The 25435-nt window shown below is 41.0% G+C and overlaps 1 protein-coding gene across 3 annotated transcripts in view; it reads left to right on the top strand.

Annotated features, from left to right (window-relative positions):
* pde4ba (phosphodiesterase 4B, cAMP-specific a) overlaps positions 1-25435 on the top strand; it is a 202426-nt gene that overhangs the window by 169724 nt on the left and 7267 nt on the right. For all 3 annotated transcript variants that reach the window (XM_074667605.1, XM_074667606.1, XM_074667607.1), the window contains 2 exons: positions 12336-12448; positions 23742-23835. In XM_074667605.1, the coding sequence (XP_074523706.1) occupies positions 12336-12448; positions 23742-23835 (207 nt within the window). The remainder of the gene's footprint in view (positions 1-12335; positions 12449-23741; positions 23836-25435) is intronic.

The raw sequence follows: 25435 nt of genomic DNA, 5'->3' as shown, positions 1-25435 counted from the left end.
ACTTACTGAAGGGTTGTTTCCAGAGGCCTCATCTGTCCTCAAGTCTAGCCCTCTTTACATTTTGCTTCAAGGACTTTTACGCCCCCACTTTCCCTGGATGGTGGTGTAAATGTCACAGCATAATGGAGGGCAAAGGTGTTTCAGCACTGAGCTGGCTAAGGCAGCAAAGCAACAGAGGTAAAACAGGTAAAAAAGGTGTCCATGTAAAATTTTGGAGTCTTAATGTTTGTGAGTTACCCTCCACCGTGTTGTACAGCTGAAAATTTTAAGCACATTCAGCTTTATGCCTCAAAAACACCAGATACATCTGCAGTTTGACTCCGTTCCGTCGTTGACTGAGTTCGTCAACTCACACCGGCTGAGTGTTCAGTCTGGCAAGCCATACGACTGACAGACAGCCGAAGTCACGAGACCGAGAAGTTCCCACACTTCCCACCAGTGTAAGTTGACAGATTGACTTGAGTGGAAACCTATCTGATTTGTTGCAGTGACAGAGCAGAGACGGACTGCAGACACATCTGGTGTATTTCAGCCATTATGCTGTCATGTATGAAGCATGTAGAGTAACCTGGCAGCATATATCTGGCAGGCAGTGCCACATCTTTTCTCTTATCAAGATTTGCGTGTGTACCATAAAGTATGAAGCAAACTTGCAGAGTGCTTTGGTGAAAAGACTCTTTGAATTGAGACAACTTGTGATACAGTGAAGGTGGATCTTTTTTTTCTTGTTACTGATTTTGTAGCTTCCTGGCAGCCCCCATAGTTTGTTGATTTGTCTTAGCAGAAAGACCTATTGTTCTGCAATCCTTGACTGCAGATCTGTGGAAGATAGCCCACAATTCCTAGGTGGTCTCAGGGTGAGGAAACGGTCATCTTCAAGTGTCATCTTTTTTGGGGCGCCCACTTTTCAGCCTGTCTCTGACATCCCTGTTGTATATCACTCCAATAATACCTCAACCTGGTTTTGTGGAACATCAGCTTGACGTTGCTCTATCCAGATCAGTCAACTGCAGCATGCAAATTCTTGAAGCAGACACCTTCCAACCACTGGCAGAGAAGATTGGGCAAATTTCATTGGCGCAACCCAGTTACTACAAGAGAAAGGGAACAGGCTTTCCAACTGTGTCAAATTTGTTGCCTGGAAGCATTTTCACAGCAAAAAAATTACAGCCAATCACATATGTGTTTATTTTTTGTGCTAAGTTTATTTGCTGAACATTTGACAAGTACAAAATTGTGAACAGTATGTCAAAACCTCAAAACAGGGGGAGGCCTCAACCAGATGAAATTTCACACGCACAATGAATTGTTGCGTAATTTAGACCAAGCTGGCTTATATATTTCTAAGGTCATACTTTGTGAAAAAACATCTCAAAAGAAAATACAAAAGAAACTTCATGTTTGTCTCTTATAACCAAGATTAACAGGAGATCAATTAGTGTGCCAGAACACAGCATCTATTTAAGACTCTGTTTAATACCAGAGGAGAGGAGTCATACATAAAGGCACTCCAGGCAGGATTAAAATCAGAGATGAGCATGTTGGGTACATCCTGTAAAGTCATCCAGCCTTCTAGAGAAGAATAAAGCCTGCTCCACTGGGGTTTGAGAGTCACTTCCAAGATTTTATTTGCTTACATGTTCATGGCTGGCTGTTCTGTCGCTCTAAGAAATCACGTTAAATAAAATCCTCACAACCCGAGAAGTCTGTGTTTTCACTCCCCCTAGATTCAGACAGTTTGATTAACAGGTCGGACTTTATTTCTGTTATTTTAAGGATTCCAGGAGAGAGATCTGGAATCACTTGTTTTCCTCTGGGAGGTGTTGCGTGCCGTTCCAATTTATAGTTTTCTGTGTTGCTTTCCCACTGAGTAACACAGTAAAGCAGACAGGAATGCGTATGTTATGGGGAGCACAGGGAACACTGTGTCCAAAGAGAGTGTGGTGAAAAAATCCAGGAGGAAGTACAAAGGAGACACACACACATACACACACATGCACACATGCATGTTTGTTGCATGCGACCCAGTCAGAGCGCTTTCATTACATGTTTTATGGTCTCAACTGAATTTATTACAGTATAAATTAAAAGCTCAAGAGCCACTAGTCAGACTGGATGTTACGTAACGTGAAGCTGCTTGCTGTGTGAAGTGCGACATGCCCCCTGTTGCTACACCAGGAACAGCTTCAACAACAGAAAAACGACGAGCTCGCCTGCAAACGGCAAGCAATCCCTGACAAATCCAAACACAAATTAAATTTCTCTCTTTCTTTAATTAATTGATACAAGCAGTTGAAAATAACTGAAGTTAAAGTTATATTTCAGCTTTTAAGGACAATAAGTTTTAACCTGGTGTTTAAACGCAGAATAGCTTAAAATCCTGCTTTAAAAAATGACTTCACCTTTTGTTCATTTTTTGCTGTATTGTGTGTTTGCGTTATTGTATATATGCAGAAAAATGTTCAAACCAGCTATATTTAGAAAAGCTTTGAGTGTCAGGGGGTTTCTAGTCCTAGATGATTCATGAACAATAAGGGAAGAAGTCTGTGACTGATAATGTAAGCTCTCAAAGCTCTTGCTTCTTTATCTTACTAAGTTTAATTCTACAGGAGCATGGTTTGACATGGGTTGACAATAATGAAGAAATTTGGGAATTCCTTTGAGATTCAGCAGCCTTTTTTTAAAATCCACAGATTCAAACAAACCGAAGGCTATGCTAACTGCTTCGGCATTTTTCATCATGTCTTGTGACCTCCAAACCCCTGTCACGTGTCAGACTTCAGACTGAACTGTTGTGGACTCAACTGCATCAACTGGAACGGCCTGAGGAAAATAGTATAAACAATGACCCTTAAAAAGGGAGTCAGAGGAAAAGGAGAATGAGATGACAGAGGGGAGGACTAGTTGGAGATGCAGACTTAAGGCTTAAACAAGAATTTTAAAGTCCTGAGTAAGTGGACATATTGGTCTATAGGAGGAGCAACATAGAGGGTCTTTGTCTTTTTTTAACAGAAGATATATTGGTTTGATACAAGGTGGAGGGTTGCACTGTTACCTAAAAAGATTCATGTACATTGCATGTAAAAAAAAAGTACAAGTTTATCTGAAAACTTTTTATAAAATCTGGTTGGGAAGCCGTCCAGCCCTGCAGTCTTCCCACTTTGTAAAGAGAAGAAGGGGGTTGAGAAATATTTAGGTTGTTGCAAAGTCTGTGAATAAATCTGGGTTGAGTTGAGAATAAGAGGTGTATAGTTTCAAATGGAAAGTTTTGAACTCATTGTTAAAAAGTCTATGACTTGAGGTGAAAGACCAGAGGAGGTTTAAAAAGCAGAAAATACGTGTCAGGCAGCTTATTGACAAAGTTGATGAGCTAAGAGCTTAGCCTTGTCAGTAAACCTTCAAAAATATTTTGCCTAGTTTTAAGAAACAATTCCTCTGCACGGTAGGTTGTTAATAGGTCCAGTTTGGTCTTAAAAGAATTTCTTTCTTTAAGAAGCTCTGCTGTTGGGTTAGAGGCATATTGTTGGTCTAGGCAAAGAATAGAGGAGGTGAGGTCCAAGATTTTGACTTTTGTGACATTTGTTGTTATATGGTGCACAGAGGGCTGAAATTGTTTTTAACACAAGCACTGCAAAAATATATATATTATTTAAGTATCTATCCACATATTTAGAGTTTTAAGACTTGAGCTGGATAATTATGAGTAGTAAAGCTGTGTCTACAGTGTGAACAATTAAGTTGTTTTCTTAATGTGATGTTTGAAAGCGGGGTTCAAAATTACACAGTGGCCTTTGGGGGAGCCCCATTTTTTTTTACCATGTGCACCACAACTTTTTAACTCACATGTATGGGCATATTTTATTACTCATATGTGGCCAATAACAGGTTTACTGGGGGAAAAAAATCACTATTACTACAGCAATTGCTTAATACTGTTTTGAAAATTTCACACAGGCACCATAGCAGCAGTCCAAAAAGTGTCAGGGAATTTTACTGTTGAATTCACGAGTTGCTAAAATTTGCAGTAAATACAATTCACAGTGTGATGAATCAAATCCTTTAACAACGTTCGGCATGGAGAGAAGATCTCTGCAAAGTGTCCTCTGCAGGTAGAGAAGTTGTTTTGGCTTAAGTACTGTCAGATTTAAAGCAATAAAAATACCACAGGATATCCCTCTGCAACTTATTGAAGTGAATCGTGCCAGCTGTGCAAATCAATGCGGTAGTGGCAGCTTTCCTAATTTACCTGTGCAAACGTAGCCTCCGCTCAGGTGCAGCAGCATACTGTAACGTCACAAACATTGCTATCCGTGGCACTGAAACAAGCACCGATATCAGGGTCATTAAAAATTATTTCCACCTCAGTTCAGAAACAGGGACATTACAAATCTGAAAATTTTCAGAGCTCCTTGGGAATATGTCAGGTAACGCTTTCAGGGGACCCGAGCTTCCCTAAGCCCCCCCATAATTCGAACCCGGTTTGAAAGTTAAATACATTTTAAAACTAAAATTTGAAGATTTACAACACTTTTGTGTTGTGACTGAAGGATGTAACCTGAAAGCTCTGTTTCTTGTCATTCAGTGCAGACCTCAACCTCACAGCTTGAATGCAGAGATGCCTGGAAATATATTAACACCTAAAACTTCTCAGGCTTTAAGTTCTTTCCCTTTGCAAGTGTAGTTGCAAAGTTTTGTAATCTTTGTACGTACACATTGTGTCCCCATATACGCACGCATACACACGCACTCAGAGTACTGTCATTCCCCTCCAGTTCTGATGTGACACACTACCATTTTCCCATCATGTCTCTATTGCTACCTTCAAAGCACCTCAGAGGTGGGATGACTTCATTCCTCTTCTAACGTCTGTTTGTTACAAATTGTGGATGAGGCATAAATAATTCACCTTGAACTTTAGGCAGCTTGAGTTGAGTCTTCACAGAATTAAACACATCTGAAATCACACGGTGACCGTTAAGTATCACCACATGGTCGATACATCATTTCTGTTAAAAACACCTCCACTGAGACGTTTTACGGCACATTTATGAGTAACGAACCATGTGCCAATCCTGCATTGCAACATTCAGTTCTGACATTATTTCTCTGCCTTCTGTTTGTGATTCACGGCCTAGAGTCACAAAACCCTGCTTCCATTTATTGGAACAGGATCTCTCTTCACTGTAAATCTGAAACTGAGCTTTAATGAAACACAGACCCATGACATCACTCTGTTACTAATCAGAACCACGCTAACAAAAGTTTTTCAATCAGCAAATACTTCTCAGCTACATAACAAACCACGAAAACCACAGACTCCACCAACAATACCCTTCGTTCCGTCTTTTCACAATGGCTCTCCGTGATAGGTTTTGCAATAGTGAGCATGTGGAGTCATAATTTGGCATGTAAGAAGCGTGCAATATCCCGCTGCCTAACCATACCATCTCTGAGCTTTTATAGGATGTGTTGTGTAAGTGTTCGAAGAGTTTCTGATCAACTTGTTCTTTTTCTTGTAATTGTCACTGAAAGAAAGACTCCCTCCCTCCCTCCTTTTCTCTCTCTACGTCGGTCTTTTACTCAGGACTTGGGTGCTGCTGCTGCTTCTGGGCAGGCCTACGTCACAGTTTGGTTTCTTTAGAAGGGTGTGCAGTCTGTTTACGTTGGGTCTCTGGAAATGTGGCACCTCAGCCTTTCGAAACCTGAGATATTTACACGAAAATGTTTGATTAGGGAATTTAGTAATAGAAGGGGGAAAGAAGAGCATTTGTCCCCAGCTGACTCCGTGTTTCGAGTGTTTGTGTGTGCCTGAGTGTGTCAGTGCCCGTGATGATTCTCTGCTACTGATTTAACCCCTGCATTACCTCTTAGTTTACCTCAGTCTATAGCCCCCCATCTGGATTGAGCATCACGTCGCAGGCAGGAAACTGACTCCATCCCCACAAGAGGATGACAAACCCAGCTGTCTGACACACACAAATAAACAAACACACAACTTCAGGTCCTCTTGGCACACTTGTCCTCAGATAACCTAGCTGTGACATATGGCGGGTGCTGTATCTGGACCGGGCTTTTGTTTTGGGTGCACCTGCTGCAGGTGCTGATAAAAAGAAGTGGTCTTAAAATAAGCCCTGCATCAATAAATCAACAGATTTATCAGACAGCGGGTAGAGATAGAGAGCAACAGATAATCATGTTTATTTTTGACAGCACTTGTTCCACAGTGTGTAAGCCTGGCGTGCAGAGACACTGATGTTTATCTGTTTTAGTTCTGGAGCTCCTGCTTTAACCTGAGACATAAATGAATAACACATAACAAATGAGCTGGCTCTGATGGCCATTTGACCCATAATGCTGCTTATTTAAGTTTAAACCCATGGTTGTCTTTTTTTTTTTTCCTGTTTTGGTCAATTTCTTTTGTTTGTACTGAAGATCAACCCTGGTTTTGTCAAATTTGATGGGTATAACAATCATGCCTAGACCTACAAAAAAGTCTAATATGACCATAGTCAAATCCAAACAGGAAGTTCGCTGTTTGGATATAAACATTGCATTTTGACGATTTTTAGCCTATGTATTACATGGAAAAACTCCTAGATTTTTCGTCTGATCAACTCCAAACATGGCTTCTGTAAACTACATGCATTGACAATGAAAAGTTGCTAATCAATTTTTGTTACGTCAAAGGGCATGGCCACAAAAGACTGTCAAAGTTAACCATTTTGGCTGCCTCAAGAAAACCTGAATAGCTCTCTTGTACAGCGTTGGATCAAGACCAAAATGCACAAAGAGGTTAAGTGTCACAGCCTCAGTGCATTTCTATCACTGGTCGCACTAACATTATTGCTCCATAGCGCCACCCAGGGATGCAAAGGTGCAGTTCATCCAGCTACTATGAGCTACAGGCATGAAATGTTTTGGCCATAACCCTCATGCCTTCACCTGAGCCAAATTTTGCTGCTCCTGTGGCGGCTAGGACATGCTCCGATTGGCGCGCACTGCGCAAGGGCGCGTTCAACATTGCTTGCAGCTTTAATTTTGTCACTGAAGTTGTTGTCTCAACACCTTTGTATTTACAGCCTGTGATGGTTGTAGGGATGGGTATCTTTCACATTTGACACGATATGGTACTGATGCCCGGTACCTGGCAATGTCGGTACCTATAAGAGTACCAAATTCGGTACCCATCCCTAGATGGTTGAAAAGGATTAAGACTAACGAATAAGGCAGGAATAATGTTACTAAGTTTGGTATTTAAGGGTGTAAAGCAGCATGTTGGAGGGTCGAAGTCAGCCCTGTGTTCCCACATTTCCAGGACATTTTCAAAAATTAAGTCTTGTGTTCCTACATTCACCTTCAAATTAAGCCCTATCCTTCCAGGAGATTTTTGGAGTCACTCTTTAGTAAATGAATAAATGAATGCAAGTAATTTTATTTCAATCAGCAGCGGAACACTTGATTTCATTTCCTTTAGTGAGACAGACGAAAACAGGTTTTGGAAAAAATCTTAAAAATGTGGGAACATGGCAGGTTTCTCCTTTGAATATAAGCACTTTAGGTCAGTTCATTAAGTCTTGTCTTGTGCTGATTGTAGGTTTTTGTTATAAGAAGGCTGACTCGTGGATAAACATAAAGTTACCTTCAAACTCATTTGGTTCTGGGGTCCACAGTCTTGCAAAGGTGTACTTGAGAAAAGGATAGATTCTCAAATGTACCTGTCTCTGTGCTGTCCTGTCTTCTGCATGTGTATAATATCTCCTCTTAGATTGGTAAAAAATTGCCTCTCATTTTTCGATTTAAATTTTTATCCTGAAAAAAAAGACAAAAGAGAAAAAGAAAGCTAGCTGTAAGAGGAAAAAAAGAGGAAAAAAAGAAGCTTTTTGTTTCTGCAGCCAGTTGACCCTGCCCTTAGCTGGAAAGTACAAGTTTGTACATTTATGTGTTAGTGCTGCAAGAGACATTTCAGCAGAGGGGTGTGTTGAGTAAAGTAGTGTGTGTTTGACCGTTTATAAGTGTGTATGCGTGTGTGTTTTCCTGTCTGCCCCTGTGGGACAGTCACTGTAGGTCTGATCAGAAAGGTCCTTTTGTCGGGGTGGAGGCGGTGGAAATCCCCTCTTACATCGTGACGTGTGCGTGTTAGCAGTCACTTGGCATTTGAAAGTTGTTTCCTTTGGTCTTACTTTGACCACGAGAGTCCTAGTTCAGACTGCTGGAGCTACACTCTGCTGGTACGAAGATTACACTTATCCCACTGCTCTTATAGTAAATGAGAAGTAAAAGTTTGCGTTCTTCCGCAGTAGTGAGTCATCGTAATTTCTCAATACTTAAAGTTTGGTGTATGTTTATGAGTTTGCTTTGTCAGATTGTGTATGTTCCTGTTTTTCTTTGTTCTAAAGAGACTTTGTCATTATTGCCTTTTGCCAATTTATATCCCATATGACTCCCAATTAAAAAATGCACAGTGTTATCATTAGATAGCTGCTTCCACCATAAGAGTGTTGAGAAATAACAGGCAGTTGTTCACCAAGGCCTTAATGCTCAAAAACTTTATTTTCATGCCAGAAGGCTGAGGCCAGCTTGTAGTACAGACTGGTATTAGCTCTGAATCTGGCAGCTAGCTACAAAATGGATTTCCTATGTTGGGGCTCACACAAGTTTGAGATCCTGACTCACCAATCCAGACCCTTAGGCAGTGCTTTTAGTGAGTGTGTGTGTGTCTGTGTGTGTCTGTGTGTGTGTGTGTGTGTGTGTGTGTGTGTGTGTGTGTGTGTTAAAGTCGTAAGGGTAGTGAGGAGTTCAAGCAATCAACCAAAAAAAACAATTTGACCACAAAAGCAGTCGTGGGTTTGGGCTTTCAGTCTGTGGAGCTTAATACTCAAGTGCTGAGTTGTTGGGCAAAAAAAGCTATACCAACAAAAAAATGAAAAAACAATAAGCGGAAAAAATGAATAGATACATTTTAAAAAGAAAACACATTCATGAATACATGAATAGAAACATTGTATTTAATTATGTTTCTTTTGGAGAATAGTGTGAAACCAACAATGAGTGAACTTCCACCTGTTGTGAACTGAATGATCTGTGAAAGTTAATTTGGGGAAAGTGCAAAAGAGCGATGTTTAGAGACAAAGCTGAGCAGCAGCAAAATGAGAGAGGGATGCACAAAAGTGGTGAGTAAGAAAACAGTTCCCCCTTGGATTCCCAAAACCATTTACGGTTTTGGACCTGATTTTTCCACGTGCTAGTTTAAGATGTGGTTGTTTAATGAATTGTTTCAAAGGACACTTTCTTTATGACTTATTGAAAACTAACGTCTCAGCAAACTTTGGAAAACATGTGGGGAAAGGACCTTTCTATGCTCTGCAAAAACACAAACCACCTCAGAAGTGTTTGGAATACCAAAAAAAAAACAACATCTCAGCTGAGTGCAAGTCGTCCTGACATCAGAAGCTTGCAGAGTTGAACCAAACACACACTCACACCCCGTCAGCAGAGCGAGGGAAAGCAGCAGGCAGAGTGCCAGGTGCCTCTCATGTTTGGGAGAGCAAACAGGCTCGTGTCTTTGATGGCAGGAGATCAGAGAAGGGGTCACATTCTACGCGGCCACGCTAAGGTCGCCACAGTGCACACCCGCCTGCCATGTTGTGCTGTGCAGCTAGGAGACCCAGAGTATACACACAGCAAGGGCAACATGCTCAGTTCAGCCCTCTGATCACACACCCACTCGGCTTTCCAACAGGCCTCAGTCCAACCCTGACGTACGGATGTATTTGTCTGAAAAACACGGTGAAGCCACAGGACCAGGGCTGGAGTACTGACTCAGTTCATGGTGCAATAGTTCAGCAATAATTACAGCACACTCTCAATTTCCTTTATTTCCTTAACTATGAATAATCATTTTATTTTACAACAAATATAATTATTTTATAATATGAAATTGTGTTTCAATAAAGTAAGCTCTTGATCAGAAAACAAAAATGTATGCTCAAGCAACAAAGATGTCTTTGACTGTTTTTGGTAACTCCTTTCTTTCATTGAAAGTGGTTTTATTCACTTTCCATGAATTTTCAAAAATTATTTTTTACCCTGAGCTTCTGATTCTCACATGCTTTTCTGAGCCCACTTCTGTTATCATTAAGATTTAGAAAAGCTGTTGCAAGCATAGCATGCACAACATTTTTTGTTTTGTTATGAAGACAAAAAAATGACAGTATGTTTCAGTGATATTGTATTGTGTTTTATTGTATTAGGGATACATTTATAAATACATAAATTGAAATCTGCAATTATCAATTAAAACAACAGCACTTTATTGATGGAAACTTTATCTTATCATCTTTAAAACTGAAGCAAATCACTCATCAAAAAAAGATATATTTTTTTCTTTTTTGTCCCACTGATGTTTTCTTTGCTTTACTAATTTCTCTAGAGTTTTTGTTCATTTCAGCCTGTTTCATAACCAGTAAAAATCTGTAACAGGAGCTTTAAAGTGCGAACATACTTTATATTACTTCTCTTCATAATATTCAGTCTTAAACTGGATAGTATTGAGTTTTAACTGTAGTCTGACTAAAGTAGTGAACCAAACTCAAAGCTGAAAAGATGGTGACTTCGAATTCTGTTTTCTGATGTTTTATATACTTGTGATTTGAATAATCAATGTAGAAATATTGTAAAGATTATCATATTGACTATTATTACACCAAGGAAAAAGTTATTGCTTAAAGCCCTGATCTAACTTTTTGTTGTCAATGTAAACTAATTATGGCCTTAGGCACCTCGTGGACAAATTGTCACTGTTTTTCATTTTACTCAAATGTCAGTTTATAAAATAACTTATTGACCCTAACCCCAATCCTCTCATCCTAACCCTAACCACAACCTCTATTTTAACTTAGAATCCCTCTTCAGTTTTGATACTTCCATCCAGCTAGACAGTCAATGTTGTTACAACCTTGGTGTTATTGAATGATTCCTTTGACGTGCAAACAGCTCGTTATCTTTCTCACCTCAATACTGACAATTTACATCAATTCCTGGCTGTTTACTGCAGTTATCTGTGCTGACTGGAAATGCCTGTGAATCTAAACAAAGACAATGAGTGCTAGAAATTAAGCAATGCCTACCCTTACCCTGAAAAAAACACGCTTTCAATCAACAATGAAATATCCCTCACAAGAAACCAACACTGAGGTTGAAAGACAGGCTATTTCTCCAGCCTGTCTTGTCTAAGCTATGAAATCTAATGTTCAAAATACAGTTCAGAAAAACTTGATGTTGCTGATGGTCTGGTTTTTACCAACACATAACTGACCGTAATGTTGACCTTAACCCTTAACACAAACCTTAACCCAGATAACAGCCCGCAAGAGCTTTTTAAAAGCAGCACATTTTCCCACAACAAAAAGAGCTGACACATTACAGAACAGTGTGAAGCTTAATTAGACCCCGACTGCTGCTGAACAAGCTGGAAATACAGTTCAGTTCTGGTAAAATGAATTCATTGGTCACTTCCTAGAATTTCATATCTAGGCTAAATTGGTGTCTGTGCTGTGGTTCGGTCTTTAGCTAACTGACGCTGCAGACAATAACCACACGCGTCTTTACTGCAGCTGTTATCATTTGTGTGAGGGGCTGAAGCGACACGTGTTCTCAATTCTGCATGGACTCATTAAAACATCCTGTGAGACTGAAGGCCGTCACAAATCGTATGCATCAAAAAAACATCATGTGGCTGTGTGCTGTTGTTTTTGTATGGACCGGATGTCATTATATTGATAAATTAGTGTTACCTAAAACAGTGATGGTTCCCGGATTGGCAGAAAAAAAAAACACAATGAAAAGGATTGGCTCTTTGCTACAGAGGCTTGTGCTGGTTTCTGAAAGTGTGTATAAGTGTGTGTGCTTCCTCTGAGAGGGGTTAAAGTTTGTCTGTGTGTGGAGATGGTGTGGGCTGTAGAGGGGGGTATTCAGTATCTGGTTTCCTGTTTCAGGGTTTGACTTTATGTAAATGAACTGTGGGCCTTGTGTTTTTTTGGAAGGGACACATGTGTGAGCACACCCGGACAAATGCAGGGAGAGATAAGTTGAGTGTGTGACAGGGCAAGCTGAGGTCTAACGGTAGCTTTCCTCCGCTCTGTTGACAGCTGCAAGCGACTCCAGCCAGCTTCACCTCCTCATGATGAAGGAGCGCTGCAGCCGGGTGCCACCTTTATCTATTCCCCCTCCTCTTCCCCAGCAGCAGCAGCAGCAGCAGAAACAGGCGCAGCACTCTGGCTCCACGTGCAGCACTTGTTCTGACTGTGTGTCTCTCCGTGCCGGTTTCTTGTTGACAGATGAGGCGTACCAGAAGCTGGCCATGGAGACGATGGAGGAGCTGGACTGGTGTCTGGACCAGTTGGAGACAATCCAGACGTACCGCTCCGTCAGTGAAATGGCCTCCAACAAGGTAGGAGAGGCTGTGTTTTTATTATTAATTTTTTTTCTTCATTTAAGATGTTTTTATTGCAAATAATACTGAACTCTTGGTAAGGCATTAATCCCTCAGGAGAGTAGACACAAACAGAATCCAGGGATACAGGAGCAGTAAACACTCATGAACTTAGCATGACATTAGCAAAGTCAAAGTATTAATAGAGTGAACAGCAGTTTTTAGGGGAGGGGGGGGCATATAAGTGGTGTCAGAGTATAAAAACAATCTGCGCTCGTGTGTATGTACTTTATGTTCCCTTACCCGCACATGACTCTGTTAACTTCTGCTACATTTGAGTTTTTTTCTGCTCACTTAAAATGAGATGCTCTCTTTTTTTTAAATCTTTTCCCACTATAGTGACTTTCGTCCAGTCTCCATTCACCGCTCCTTGGTTTCTCTAGTTTTCATAGTTCTGCTCGGCTGATTGTGTCTGATGTGCACCAAGGTTTAGTTCCTGGCTCTTAAAGCAGGTCTCACTCTGAGCCATGTTACTTTGTGTGCTTCATCAGGTGTGATCCTTTTCATGTTGAGCGCACAAACTTCTGTTTTTGGATGCTCTGAGTGCCACCTCTACAAACACACAGGCTCACTTAAGAGTGATCAAAGTTGTCTTCATGAACACGTCAAGCAGATAAAAAGAAGTGGTTTAGTGTCTCTTGTGGTTCTTGTTGCCCTCTTTCCATCCTTCCCGGCAAACATCTCACCGTCTACTGGTTATTCTATTTCTTCTGTGTCACTGGTTGTGTGTGATGTGCATCAAGGTTTAGTTCCTGCTTCTTTATATAAAAGCTAAAAACATGACACAGATCAGAACTAGGCCATCTTCAGCCCTATCTTGAAGAGCCCTTGATTTACGTCATGTGTGGTTTTAAGTCTATAAATTTTATGTCTGTCTGATAAATTACAATTTTTTGTCAGACAGTTTATTACTTTTACCTTTGGTTAGGCCAGCAGTAGCAAAGACTTAACCATAGTTTAGGCCCCTGAGCCCATTAGTTTTACATACTGAAATCAGTGCAAATGGATATAGTGTGTATACAGCTTTCGAGATGACATCATATCATGTAATGAAAGTACCCTTACACAATTACTCTTCACCATGTCTTCTCTTGAACAATATATCCTAGTAATAACATGATGTCATGACATCATGGCATCCAAATGGAATTTGCTGGAAAGTTTTGCAGCATTAGCGCTTTGTGGTTTTGAAATGAAAAGCAATTAATTATCTTGCCAGCCCATCAAACAGGAATGGACTAAGGCAAAGTATGTAAGGGGAAATAAATTTAGTGCTGATGGTTGCAAGTCAAGGTCTTGCAAAGGAAATTAGGAAGGGGCATGGCTACTACTTGCATTACTTTTACAGTAATTAGACAATAATTTACACACTATAAACTGTTTACAGTTATTCACTGAACATATTTCACAGTTAATTACAGTAAAACTACAGATTTATGCTTTAACATTGCACTTCTCCTCCCCCTTTGTTTGGCGTCGCTACAAACCACAATACATCCCATAATGCAGCACAGCTAATGTTTTTTGCTGTGTTTTCTGAGGGGTTGTTCCTAATACAGTACTAACTGTGAAATGCTGCAGTAATACGTTAAGTATCTGACTGGCCCGGTCATGATTTCCAAGTATTTTTTTATAAAATTGCAATATTGAGCTGTGAACAATACAGTTAAAGCCTGTGAACTGATCATTCAGTGATTTACTGTGAAATATTAAAATTTAAATGATGTAAAAAAGAAAGAAAGAAAAAAAATTAAAGGGATTTTAAAGTACATGACATCATCCTTGTGTAAAGAGTTGCTATGGTTGAAGTTGTTGGTGAACCGTGTCTTAGCCAGATTAGATAGACTTGATTTACACTTTGATAGACGCCGACAGCTGAAGGGGAGTTGCAGATTTCAGCTTTTTGCTCACTGAAAATATTCAATTCTGAACACCAAGTTGTTCTTGCGAATGAAAAATCCCAGAGAGAGCTGTTTGACTGGATGAGTAGCAGCTGTGTGTGAGTGAGCCTGAAAACAGTTTGTGAAGCCAGCCGGGAGGATAAGCTTGTTATTTCTCATAAAACTGGACAACAGGATGTGAGGGATCCCACAGTGGGTCAAACACAATAAACTAGAGAGGAAGAGAGGGACATTTATATATGCGTGTGTGTGTGTGTGTGTGTGTGTGTGTGTGTGTGTGTGTGTCCATGCAGACCCCTGGGCAGAGTGACTCTCTCTTCCTGTCTCCTTCCTGATCCTCTGCTCTCCCTCCAGACGACAATAGACATCCCATCATGCCCGTTTAGATGGTTAATGGTTATGTTTATTTATCCTGTTGCTGTCGTCATGCATACAGTGATCCAACACTGACAGTGAGCTGGACTGGTTTCAGAGTGCAACTAAATCAGATAATGATAACCGTTAAAACCAGACATTTGGACACTGAGTTAAGACTACGGGGCGGCTTAATCCCAAGAGAAACAAAGAGATATAAGATAAGACACAAGAGCCGCTTGGTTTATTAATGTATTCAGGCTGGTGGGATTTATAAACTCTTAATTATGGACTCTGTGATTTTAGTACTTTTGCAATCACTGAAAACCAGCAGGATTGAGCCAAAACCATCCCCAGTAGATGACTTATTTCAGGAGACTCCCAAACTTGAGAAACACAAAGAAATCCCATCTCTGGAATACTGAAAGGACAGCTCTAGTTTTTGTTTTCAAGGAAAAAACTTTAAGAAAAAAGCATGACCACTGAGCTTTCACACAAAGCTGCACTAACACTAAAAGCTGAAAGTTTTATGTAAGAGTAAACTATATGTTTTTTTTCCCCTCTGAGGCCCCTTTCATGGATGAACTGACACTTTCAGGACATTAAGGTCTTGACATATTCGAACTTGCCTTTCACACATGAATCTCACAAAAAAGAGCTGTGAATATTGGGTGCGTTCTCACAACTGGAAGACATCAGTTTCTTCAGGTCACTTGGAGGCTGTGCTTCTGTGTTAATCTTTATGAAACATGTAATAAGATGTTTCAGCGCCACACAGGCAACTGTATGAAAAATTCACATAACACTAACGAAAACCGTAAAACATTTACAACAGACGACACAAACATGCCCGCTTGCTCATAATAAATAATTCAGATTTTTAACTGCAGGGTTTTTGAGGGAAGAAATTCAACGTTAGATCCTTAATGACCATACAAAAAATGTGTGTACATTAGCATCTTAAGTGGACAAAGTCAGGAAAATTTACGGTGTGCAGTGCATGTGTGAACGGAGCTTCAGATAGCAGAGTATGTCAGAAAACAACCTTTGAAAGAATATTTTTGAGATCATAAACCAAAATGGACCAGCTATTTCATACAGATTTTTATTTAATGTGATACTGACCTACAGTGAAGCTGATTTACTCCTCATTGTGTGTTTCCCATGAACCTCAGCTATTGGCTGTTGGTTAAATATAACACCCAAATTTCCTCTTCTCTGTACATTGTGAACTGTTTTGGGTTTACAGGTCTTCATGCTAGCAACATGTTAACAGGTATTTTTCCTGTAGCCTTGTTTTTACTGTACATGAAACCGTTACACAACTGCCGCCCCCTTCTCATGAGAGCCATCATGCTCGACCTGCTCTCATTAAGAAGAACATGCAGACAGCTACTGTGACCCCCTGACTACTTATTGTTATTTAGGATGGAAAAACTGTTATTCAAGCTGTGGCAGAGCATGAAACATGAGTGAGAGGTTAGTGAAACGTGAGACATGCTGTCGCTGTACATCCAAGGTGAAGTTTGGAGAGGCCCTACTGCTGAGCACTCACGGTACGTGCCTGTCCTCGCTGCGATGCACGGCTGACGTAGACGGGTCATGGCTTGTAGGAATATTTCTCGGTGTCAAGGTTGTGGAGTCTGTTATTTGAAACTGTGCTAAAATGATTGAAGGAGCAACCAATTAGTCAAATGAAGAAAAGTTTTGGTAACTAGAAATCATTCGAGTCATTCATAAGGCAGAATGACAAATATGGAAATATTGTTTGCTGTAAATGTTTTCTTAATGGTTGTGGTACAGAACCCTTCAGTTTGTTTTCAAATCACAAACAAGATTTTGCCATCTTATTTTGATTAAGGGTCCAAAACTAAAATTAACCGCACTTCACTGAGCTGCGAAGGGACAGGGGATGAAAACTAGAACACGGCAAATTAATACTAATACACCACATATTGAAGTGTTTAATATGCAACAGAAGCTCTTTCTAATTGAAATTTTGAAAAAATATCATACAAAAAATGGGACTGCAACCTTGAATTTGAAACCCACCATTTTGGAAATTTTGCACACACACAAAAAAGAATAAATCCAAGAAACTAATCACTCATAGAAATGACAGCAGATTATTTAATTCATTAGGGCCTGTTTACACTGACCACATTCCTTGCACAAACAGAGCTACTTGTTGGTGAGATTTTATAACATCTGTGTGTTGTCACTTCCACACCATGACCAATCAAAATGAATAAAGGACTCCTGATATTACATCTAAAAATAGCAGAGGTCTGCACTGGTGTCAGACAAACCATCGGTTTCTTGTTTTAAAGGTACAGTGTGTGGGAGCAGCATTGCTACTAATGCTACAATGCAGTTTTTACCATTTTTTAATATTTTTTTGTGAAAATCTGTTTAACAGAAGCAAAAAATGAATTTTATAGAGGGAATATGAAAAAGATTTCACTGTCACTTTTGCTACCAAGCACATCTCTGAAATGCAAGCAGAAAAAACACCAGGCCCTCATCACTAACCACTCCAAAAACATTAATTTGGGCTTTTAACAAATTTTGATTAGAGTTCAGCCGGTGAACAACCTTTTGGACAAAAACAATGGCTATGTCAATAAAAGATGAGTCATTTGATGATGAAAACTATTTTTTCCTGTTAGTCCACTTTGAAACCTGTTGATTTAGCTCTACCAGAAACTACAAGTGCTTTTTGACTGGAGCAGAGCGGGAAATTGTTGGATATGAGTGCCCATTGTTGGGGAATTTCAGCCACCTTGAGCAAAATATGATTGTCACTGCGTTGTGAAAAGTGTATTAGCCAACTGTTTCCCGGTGATATTTGTTCCGACATTTGTTCTCACAGCACTCTTATGTAATCGTTTCTGTCGTAAAGTCAAGGACTCTTTAAAGTTGGACTCCTCTGCTTTTCACCTCAAGGGATTTAATCTCCCTGGAGGAAAAAAAAAACTATCTTGAAGTTCAAGGAAATCCACAGTGTTTATAAAAAACTGAGGGATTGTCAGAACTATCATGAGGATATTGACAGTGTAAACTCAGAGCTTCAGCCTGACTGTCGGCTGAATAAGTAGTGAACAGTGAGCAAGAAGAGCAAGAGGAGCGAGAGGCTATGGGGCGGGACTACCCCCATGAGGGAGTGTGTATGAAGCATAAGTCCCTCTCCCTCTCACACACACACAGTCAGTCAGTCATTGCTCCACATGCACAGGGTGTGAGGTAAAGCCAATTCAGACCTCACAGCCAAAAGTGAGTCACTAGAGTTGTGGCGTTTCCCGGCGTCAGAGAGCCAAGGCTTGGTCCTTTTACTCATGCTGTAGTCAGAGCGAGACAGACACTTAACGGACAGCAGCCGCGCTCTGCTCTGCACTTTACACACACACAGCAACATGGGAGCGTGCTGCTTTGACAAGAAGGAGAGGAAATTAGGGAAGCTCAATGGTTGGAGAAAGGTGAGTCTTCTTGGTTTAATTCTAGTGTGATACAAAGTTTGTGGAGTTGTATTTGACTCTAGGATGTCTGACACGCTGCGCTGAAGTAGTGTGACTCTTTTGGTTGTTGAAAATGTGGATGCTGTTGTGATCGTCTTTTTAAAGTAAAAGTTTCTTTTTCTTTATTAAGTGATTATCAGAGAAGGAATAGATTTATACCACCGCTGCAGATGCTGAATGTGAATTTTATTTGTAGTTTGTCTACAAGTTTGTATTTGGGATTCTTTGTCTTGTGTGGATTTCATAACTTAACTGATGGCAAAAGTCTTGATAGAGTCGCAGTTTGGGGAGTTTGTACTCTTGAAACAGCCATCTTTTAATGATTGACTCTACAGCTGTAAGCACTAAATGCACGCTTTTTTAGGTTTCTTCTTCCTTTTGAAAGCATGGGATGCTTAGTTACTCAAGCTGTATGTTTTAATGAAAACAGCTTTGTTTTTTTTTAATTGTTTCAAGTTAAGTCACTATGTATCTTGGTGGTGGTAGCAGTGGGGGTTATGTAGAGGCAGTGGATCAGTGGTGCAAAATCTGTTTGATCACCCATGTGCACCCTTGCATATGAAGACAGGTGTGTTGTTGAAACTAAAAAGATTCAAAGCTTTGTTGTCTGTATTCACCGTCTCACTTTATCCTTTGACGAGGAATCAAAGTTTTGTTAAGTTTATTAAGTTTTAAATCATTGATGGAGTCTGTGTTTCTTAAACTTTCAAGAGAGGTCTAATTAAAAAAAAGGGGTTGTGAGCTGAATTGAACTTTTTAAAGTTGTGGAGCTTGAGGAGTAATGTGAACATCTTAGAGACACTTTGAACCAAGGCTTCTTTGGTCTCCTTGAATCAAATTTAAACTGATCTCAACTAAATTGACAGAAACTAAGAGTGTGGTAGACAAAATCTCCAAGCAGAGGATACTGAGAAAGTTTAGTGGATTGGTTAGAAAGTATTACTTTTAATAGGATGAGTGCCTTTTATTCATGAAATGTCATGTCTTGGTGTAAATCTCGACCTTACATTATTTTAAAAGGGATTGTCTTTTTCTTTACTAAAGCTTTGCACAGTTGTGCAGCCTGTTAAGAGTTCCCCTTCAGCCTCAAACTGTTGCTGCTCTTCATCTGGGTCTGTCAAGCCCCCCGACAGACAAAAGAGGGTTTGAATATGCATTATCACTCCACCTTTTCTTTTCATTTCTTCTCCCTCTTCACAAAACTGAACTTTTTATTCACGACGTCTTGCTGCACAGGTTCAGAGACCTGAATCCACACTTCCGCGTGTTGACACACATTAGCCCGGGCGAATGAGTCAGAGGAAGTGAGAGGTTGTCGAGCCATCTCTCACAGTCGTCTGCAGCCTCAGCCAGCATACGCACGCTTGGGTCATACGTAGGAAGGTTCCTTGGTCTTTACAGAGTTATGTCACAGCGAGTCTTATGGTAGCGCAGATGTTACCATACTGCGTCAGGCTTTTGCTTAACTGAGGGGGAGAGCAACCACAACCATCGTAGGTTTGCTGCTGAAGAAAAAACATTACATAAGTTAATATCAGTGACGTTGCATTTGGTGAAAAAACAATTCTGGTGAATAAACGAAACTAAGAACACCCCTAAAGTAAAGAAGACAGGTGAGGCCTGCATGTAAATAGGGGGCATGAAAGTCCAAGTCCAGAGAAGGAAAAAAGCATTTTGACATGTATTTAAAGACATAAGTGGTTCCTTATTTTTGCCTTTCTGAAGTCTGGTTGAAATCATAAAAAGAACAACTGTTAAATCATCCTAAATTCATCACTTTGCCATTTTTGCTTCCTCTTTTTCAGTTTTCTTAATCCAATTATCACTCTGTCCCTGAATGCCAGAGAAAAAAAAAAGATTTACTGGAGACAATAAGAATGACTCATCTAGACACCATGAGACCTCATAAACAGTCCCGTTTGTATGTTTTTATACTTAACAGAAAAAAAGGTATCCAGATAATACTCTTACATAGAAGTCTCAGAGGGTCAAGGGGTCAATGCTCTCTGAACACTGAGCTGAGCTCTGAACAGCAGACTGAGCACAGTGCGCCCACTAGTGGTCCAAGGGCATAACTTCAAGCTGAAACAAACATAAATGATGATCGGAAAAGAGGAGGCGTTACACAAGATTTAAGCACTATTTGACAGTTGAAGCATTTTTAAGTGTTTTGAACAGGTATTGACACAGGTAAAAAGAAAAGAGCCTAAATGGCTAAAATAGTTGAATATGATGATGACTGATTAATACTCAGAGAGCACTGAGGGCTAATTTTCCTGTGATGTCTCAGTGTTGGTGGGAGGCTTCATCGTGCTCCTGGATGACAAATAAAAATCAGACATGCTCTGACTGATGAACTTACGAGTGTGTAAAACATGAATCTGTCAGGTCAGCATTAACTGCTCTCAACTGTATTAAATGGCATCAATCAGCTGCTTGTGTGTGTGGGTGAGTGAGTGTGTTTGAGTACACTGAGGTATTTCTTTCAGTCTCTTGGGAAGCATGGCTCTGCAACACATTGCAGAGAAGGAGGGAGACATTCCCTGCTGTTATTTCTGGTTTCTTTATATATTATGCAGTGAGTCATTATATAAAGGGCTACCTTCTCCTCCTCCTTCCCTCTCTTTTTTTTTTTATTTTCTTCCTTTTCTCTTTTTTTCGTCCCACCTCCCTGCTTCTGGTTCTTTCCTTCAGTGGGAGGATAATCCAGGCATCCTCTCAGGGAAGCTTTGATCCCCCAGTCCTCTTTCCCAACTCGTACAGAGACAGACTCGGTTGTTCAGACATGGAGGTTCTCTGTGGACAGTGTGAAGCCTTCCTACGGGGCCTTCAGAACAAAAAGCGCAAACACACCACGAGATTGGCTGCTGATATTGATGTAACAGTGTGTTTCAGTCAGGTGGCCCCGGCCTTGTACTCTGCAGCGGCGTCAACACCTGCTCCAAGGACAGCCCATTGATTTTGCCAGAGAGGCAGACAGACAGAGATTGATGACTGTGTTGGCAAGTGGCAGCCGTGAGAGAAATTGACATGTAAGCGGTGGAGAGTGAAGAAGGGATAGACGGAGGGGGAGGAGAGGGAGCTTGCTTTTTTTCATCCTCTGCATTATGGGATGCGATGTGTGTGGTGTGTCCTCGTGACAGCTCAGCAGCTACACCACATGTCTGCCCAGGAAAGAAAGAGGGGAAGCCTCCCCCCTTTTCTTCTCTCTCCCCCTTTCATAAAACAGCCTCACTGGCTGCCTGGTGCTGTTGCCATGGTGTTTGGGTGTTCCAGTAATTGGCAGGGGGAGAAATCTGTGGGCTGTTGTCACCTATATTCGGGAAGGATGCAATTATCTTCTATCTTTCCATTTTCCCCTCCTTCTGTGACCGTCGTCCCCTCTGTACTGTTGTCTCTGGGTGGTTAAAAATAGCACTTGGCAGACATCCTGACAGCATCTAATATTCGCTGGTTTTGGGATGCAGATAATGAACAGGCTTATGAGTTCTCTACAATGGCTGCCGCACTCTGGGATGTCAAAAGGAGGAAGAAGGAGAGGAGCGGTGATTAAAGAGATAATGACGATAAAAATACAGTCCCTGTGTGTTCACATTCCTCAAAACGTGCCCTGTCCTGGTCCTCATTGTTTAAGTGCAGAGAGGGAGGCAGAGCTGCGTGGCAAAATGTCATTTCTGACATAAAAAATGGAATTACAGAGGCTGGGAATTAAGGAGGATGAGATTCATTGGCTGTGGTTTCTCAGCTGGATTTAAAAAAGCAAAAAAGTTGCACGAGGAATCTAAGTGTGGATATTAAGTGTCAATCACTTTCATTCACAACCGGAGCCCTGCACCAACGCCAAGATGTAATTGAGGCTCCCCCTTCTTTTTTTTCTGTCAAATCATGTGTTCTGAAATGAGTGTGTTGCTGGGGCTGGCAGGAAAAAAGAGACAGAAGAGGGAGGGAGGGAATAAAAAAAGAGAAACAGTGAAGTAGAGAGAGGTAGATGGAGAGGAGGAGGAGGAGGGACCATGCGCTACAGCAGTGAGTGCAGCCAAGCAAGACGAATCCAGTGGAGGAACCCCCCCTCCAGTCAGATGAGCATCGCTGCCTCAGTCCCTCCTCCTCCTCCTCCTCCTGTCTCCAGAGCAGTTCTCTCCCCTCCTCCCTTACCCTTGCTACTTCTCCATTATTCATCGGTGTGCAGAGAGTCCCCAGCTTACGGCTCCAGCTGCAGCTGATTCCACCAAGCCTGTCGCTGCTGCTGCTGCTGCTGCTGCTGGATCTCCTCCTCACCACCGCTGTCGAGCCAAGCTTTACCTGCTTCTTTTTATCCTCCGAACATCCATCCATTCAACCCCAGGCATGGAGACCCAAAACTGGTCTTTTTCTACGGCTCAGAGGGAAAGTGAGCCGTCATCCAGCTGCTCTCTTAGCTGCTGAAAAGGAGAAAAACGAAAGGAGATAGAGAAAAAGAGTTTTTTTTTTGGTCCTTTTCATCACTAGAGGAATTCTGTTCGCCCGCCTCTTTTTTTTCCTCACTGGATTACAGTTCTGGCTTTGTGTAGGAACGAGAAAACGGGGTCCAAAATGCCTGAAGCAAATTACCTGCTGTCGGTGTCTTGGGGTTACATTAAGGTGTGTGGCGCTTGTCTACGTAGCTTGTCGAGATACCGCACTTGTTCCACTGTACTTGTCTGTGCCGTCTAGCTGTTGCATTAAGAGCTGATCCTTAAGAGATTCAGCATCATGACCAAACCTGTTGTGATTTCTGGGCATTTTAGCATCTTATTGCCTCTAAATGATTTTCCATCATGGTGAGGGATGGGGTGGTCATCTGACAGAATGGTGTTTTGTGGCTGAGGCTCCATCTTGAGCCCTCTGCAGAGCTGTGTGTCTGGATGTGTTTGTGTGTGTGTATGTGCACGCGCATGGATCAGTTTGTCATAAACAGCTGCTGCTGCAGTGCCCAGGTTTCCGAGTTCTGTCAAATGCATCTGTCTACTTAAACGGTTTCATCTATTTTAAATTGCTCCTTGTACAGTTCAGAACAAGAAAATTATAGTTACATTAAAATGAAGGATGTAGGACACAGTGTGCAGATTTTCCCCTTGACAACATTAAAATTCTTGCACTATGACGTAAGTAAGGCAGCTAAATAGGCCTCAAAATGTGATTCAGTGGAATAAAACTGTAAATTGGTTGCAGGGGGGAATTAATAGGTATTAAAAGGTGATGGATCCCCACTGCGAACACAAACAGTAATCCGCACCCTGATTAATTACAAGCAAAAGGGAAGGAAAATAAGATTTGTCCCCCCACTGGTTTCATGCTGTAATTGAAAATTATTATGGAGCTTGTGGAGGGAAGCTGAACACTGATGTATTTTCCACAGAGTCTCACTATAATTTCTCCCAGGTTTTTCCCTTCTGTGGAAACTGACGATATTCCTTCTCTCCCCCTCCTCCTCCTCCTCCTCCTCCTCCTTCTTTCTTGCAGTTCAAGAGAATGTTGAATCGGGAGTTGACGCACCTATCGGAGATGAGTCGGTCGGGGAACCAGGTTTCCGAATTCATCTCCAACACCTTCCTAGGTAAATCAAAGTCTTGAGTACATGCACCCAAAAATCACATCAATTATATTAAAATGTTTTGGGGTTTTTTTAAATCACAAACTTTTCACTAAAAAACACAAAAAAAATCCACAGGTGAACAACACTGATATTTCTACTGCAATGGTTTTTTGAAGCTTCCTCCCGTTGCTGAGCTGTGCTAGTTGTTCTGGCAGGTTCTTCTGTGGGGGCGTACCACAAAACACTGCGCCATTGAGCTTTGTCTTGATGCCATAGTCCTTAAAATTAAAGAATGAACATTTTGAAGTGTTTCGCGATAATAAATAATATTTAAAGTGTTTGATTTTTTTTAAAAAGAGATACTTTAAAGACAAGGAAGCTTCCTAGGTAGACTTAGAGGTCTTGAATTTGAACTGGATGCTGTCAGCGTGGGTTGATCTTTTAAAAATCTGTGAATGAATGGTGTGAGCGCTTGTCTTTCAAAGCATTTCCACTTGTATTTTTGTGTCTGTGATAAAAATTTGATTTTAACAAGGCTTCTGGACAGATTAAAATTTTACTTTTTAATAAATGTGAGTTTTCTGCAAAGGTATGATGAAAGCTAGAATATGGGAAATCTAAAGAAAAAGCTTAAAAGATCAAATTTGCTAACAAAAAAAAAGGATGAAAGGAGACTGAGAGAATAGCCCGCATAGGTATCTTTAGACTTAGGGCTCCTGATCGATTGGCGTTCTCATCCGGTGTAGGGTTGCTGGAAGATCCCTCATTGCTGGATCATAGAAAGCAAGAAGTAGGAGGAGGAGGAGGGATGAGGAAAGACAGGTAAGACTCAAATGGGTGAGGGAGGGAGTCAGCTGCAGTGGAGGAGAAAACAGAGGTACAGAGGAACCCCCTTCGCTGGCAGTGAGATGAGCGCGGCAGATTGAGTGACTCATCACCGCCTTAATGCATCTTTGTCAGCAGGGACACCTTGTTGTCCCTCCACCTTGCTGCCCTGTGAGCCCAGACACAGATGAATATCAGTTGGATAAAGAAATCAGGATTACCCCGCTGGCTGGAGAAAGGAAAAAAGTGATTGGCTTCAGTAAGGAGCAGAAAGGCTAGCTTTGTTCAGCCAGTTGACCAGTGGACTGTTTAATCCTCTCTTCAATTAAGATTATCACAGAAGTAATGCCCCCATTCCTGCCTTCAGATATTCTTATGCAGCCTCCATCCAGACTCAGAACATCAACTTTTTTTTTTAATGTAAAGTCCAAAAACGTCATCAAATTCTTATTGTACTGCAATTGATCCTGTAGGCACAGTAATTTTTAAATTAACCACGATTAAAAAGTTAAGCTTCACAAGCATTTCAAGCCCAGGATTACTAACCTTCCATTTTGAGTTTTTGGCAAGCAGCAAGCTGCTCGTTCACGTGTCCCTCCCCCCTGCCACAGCTGTCCTGGCTGCGTGATTCTGTCATAATTCCCTTTGATCGGCCAGCAGCAGAACACACCTATCTTGGGGAATATACTGAGGGCAGGAAAAAATAATTCTCTTTAAAAGCTCCTACGCCTTTCCTAATGCATGTACGTCTCTCACAGGAGAGCATATGGAGGAGGATGAAAAGGAACGGTGAAAA

Source organism: Halichoeres trimaculatus, unplaced genomic scaffold, assembly GCF_033239565.1.
Source record: "Halichoeres trimaculatus isolate MK-OKI-2021-1 unplaced genomic scaffold, fHalTri1.1 fHalTri1_scaffold_4, whole genome shotgun sequence".
Lineage (NCBI taxonomy): Eukaryota > Metazoa > Chordata > Actinopteri > Labriformes > Labridae > Halichoeres > Halichoeres trimaculatus.
The sequence above is the reverse complement of the archived record's forward strand: the minus strand, read 5'-3'. Positions and strand labels throughout refer to the sequence as shown.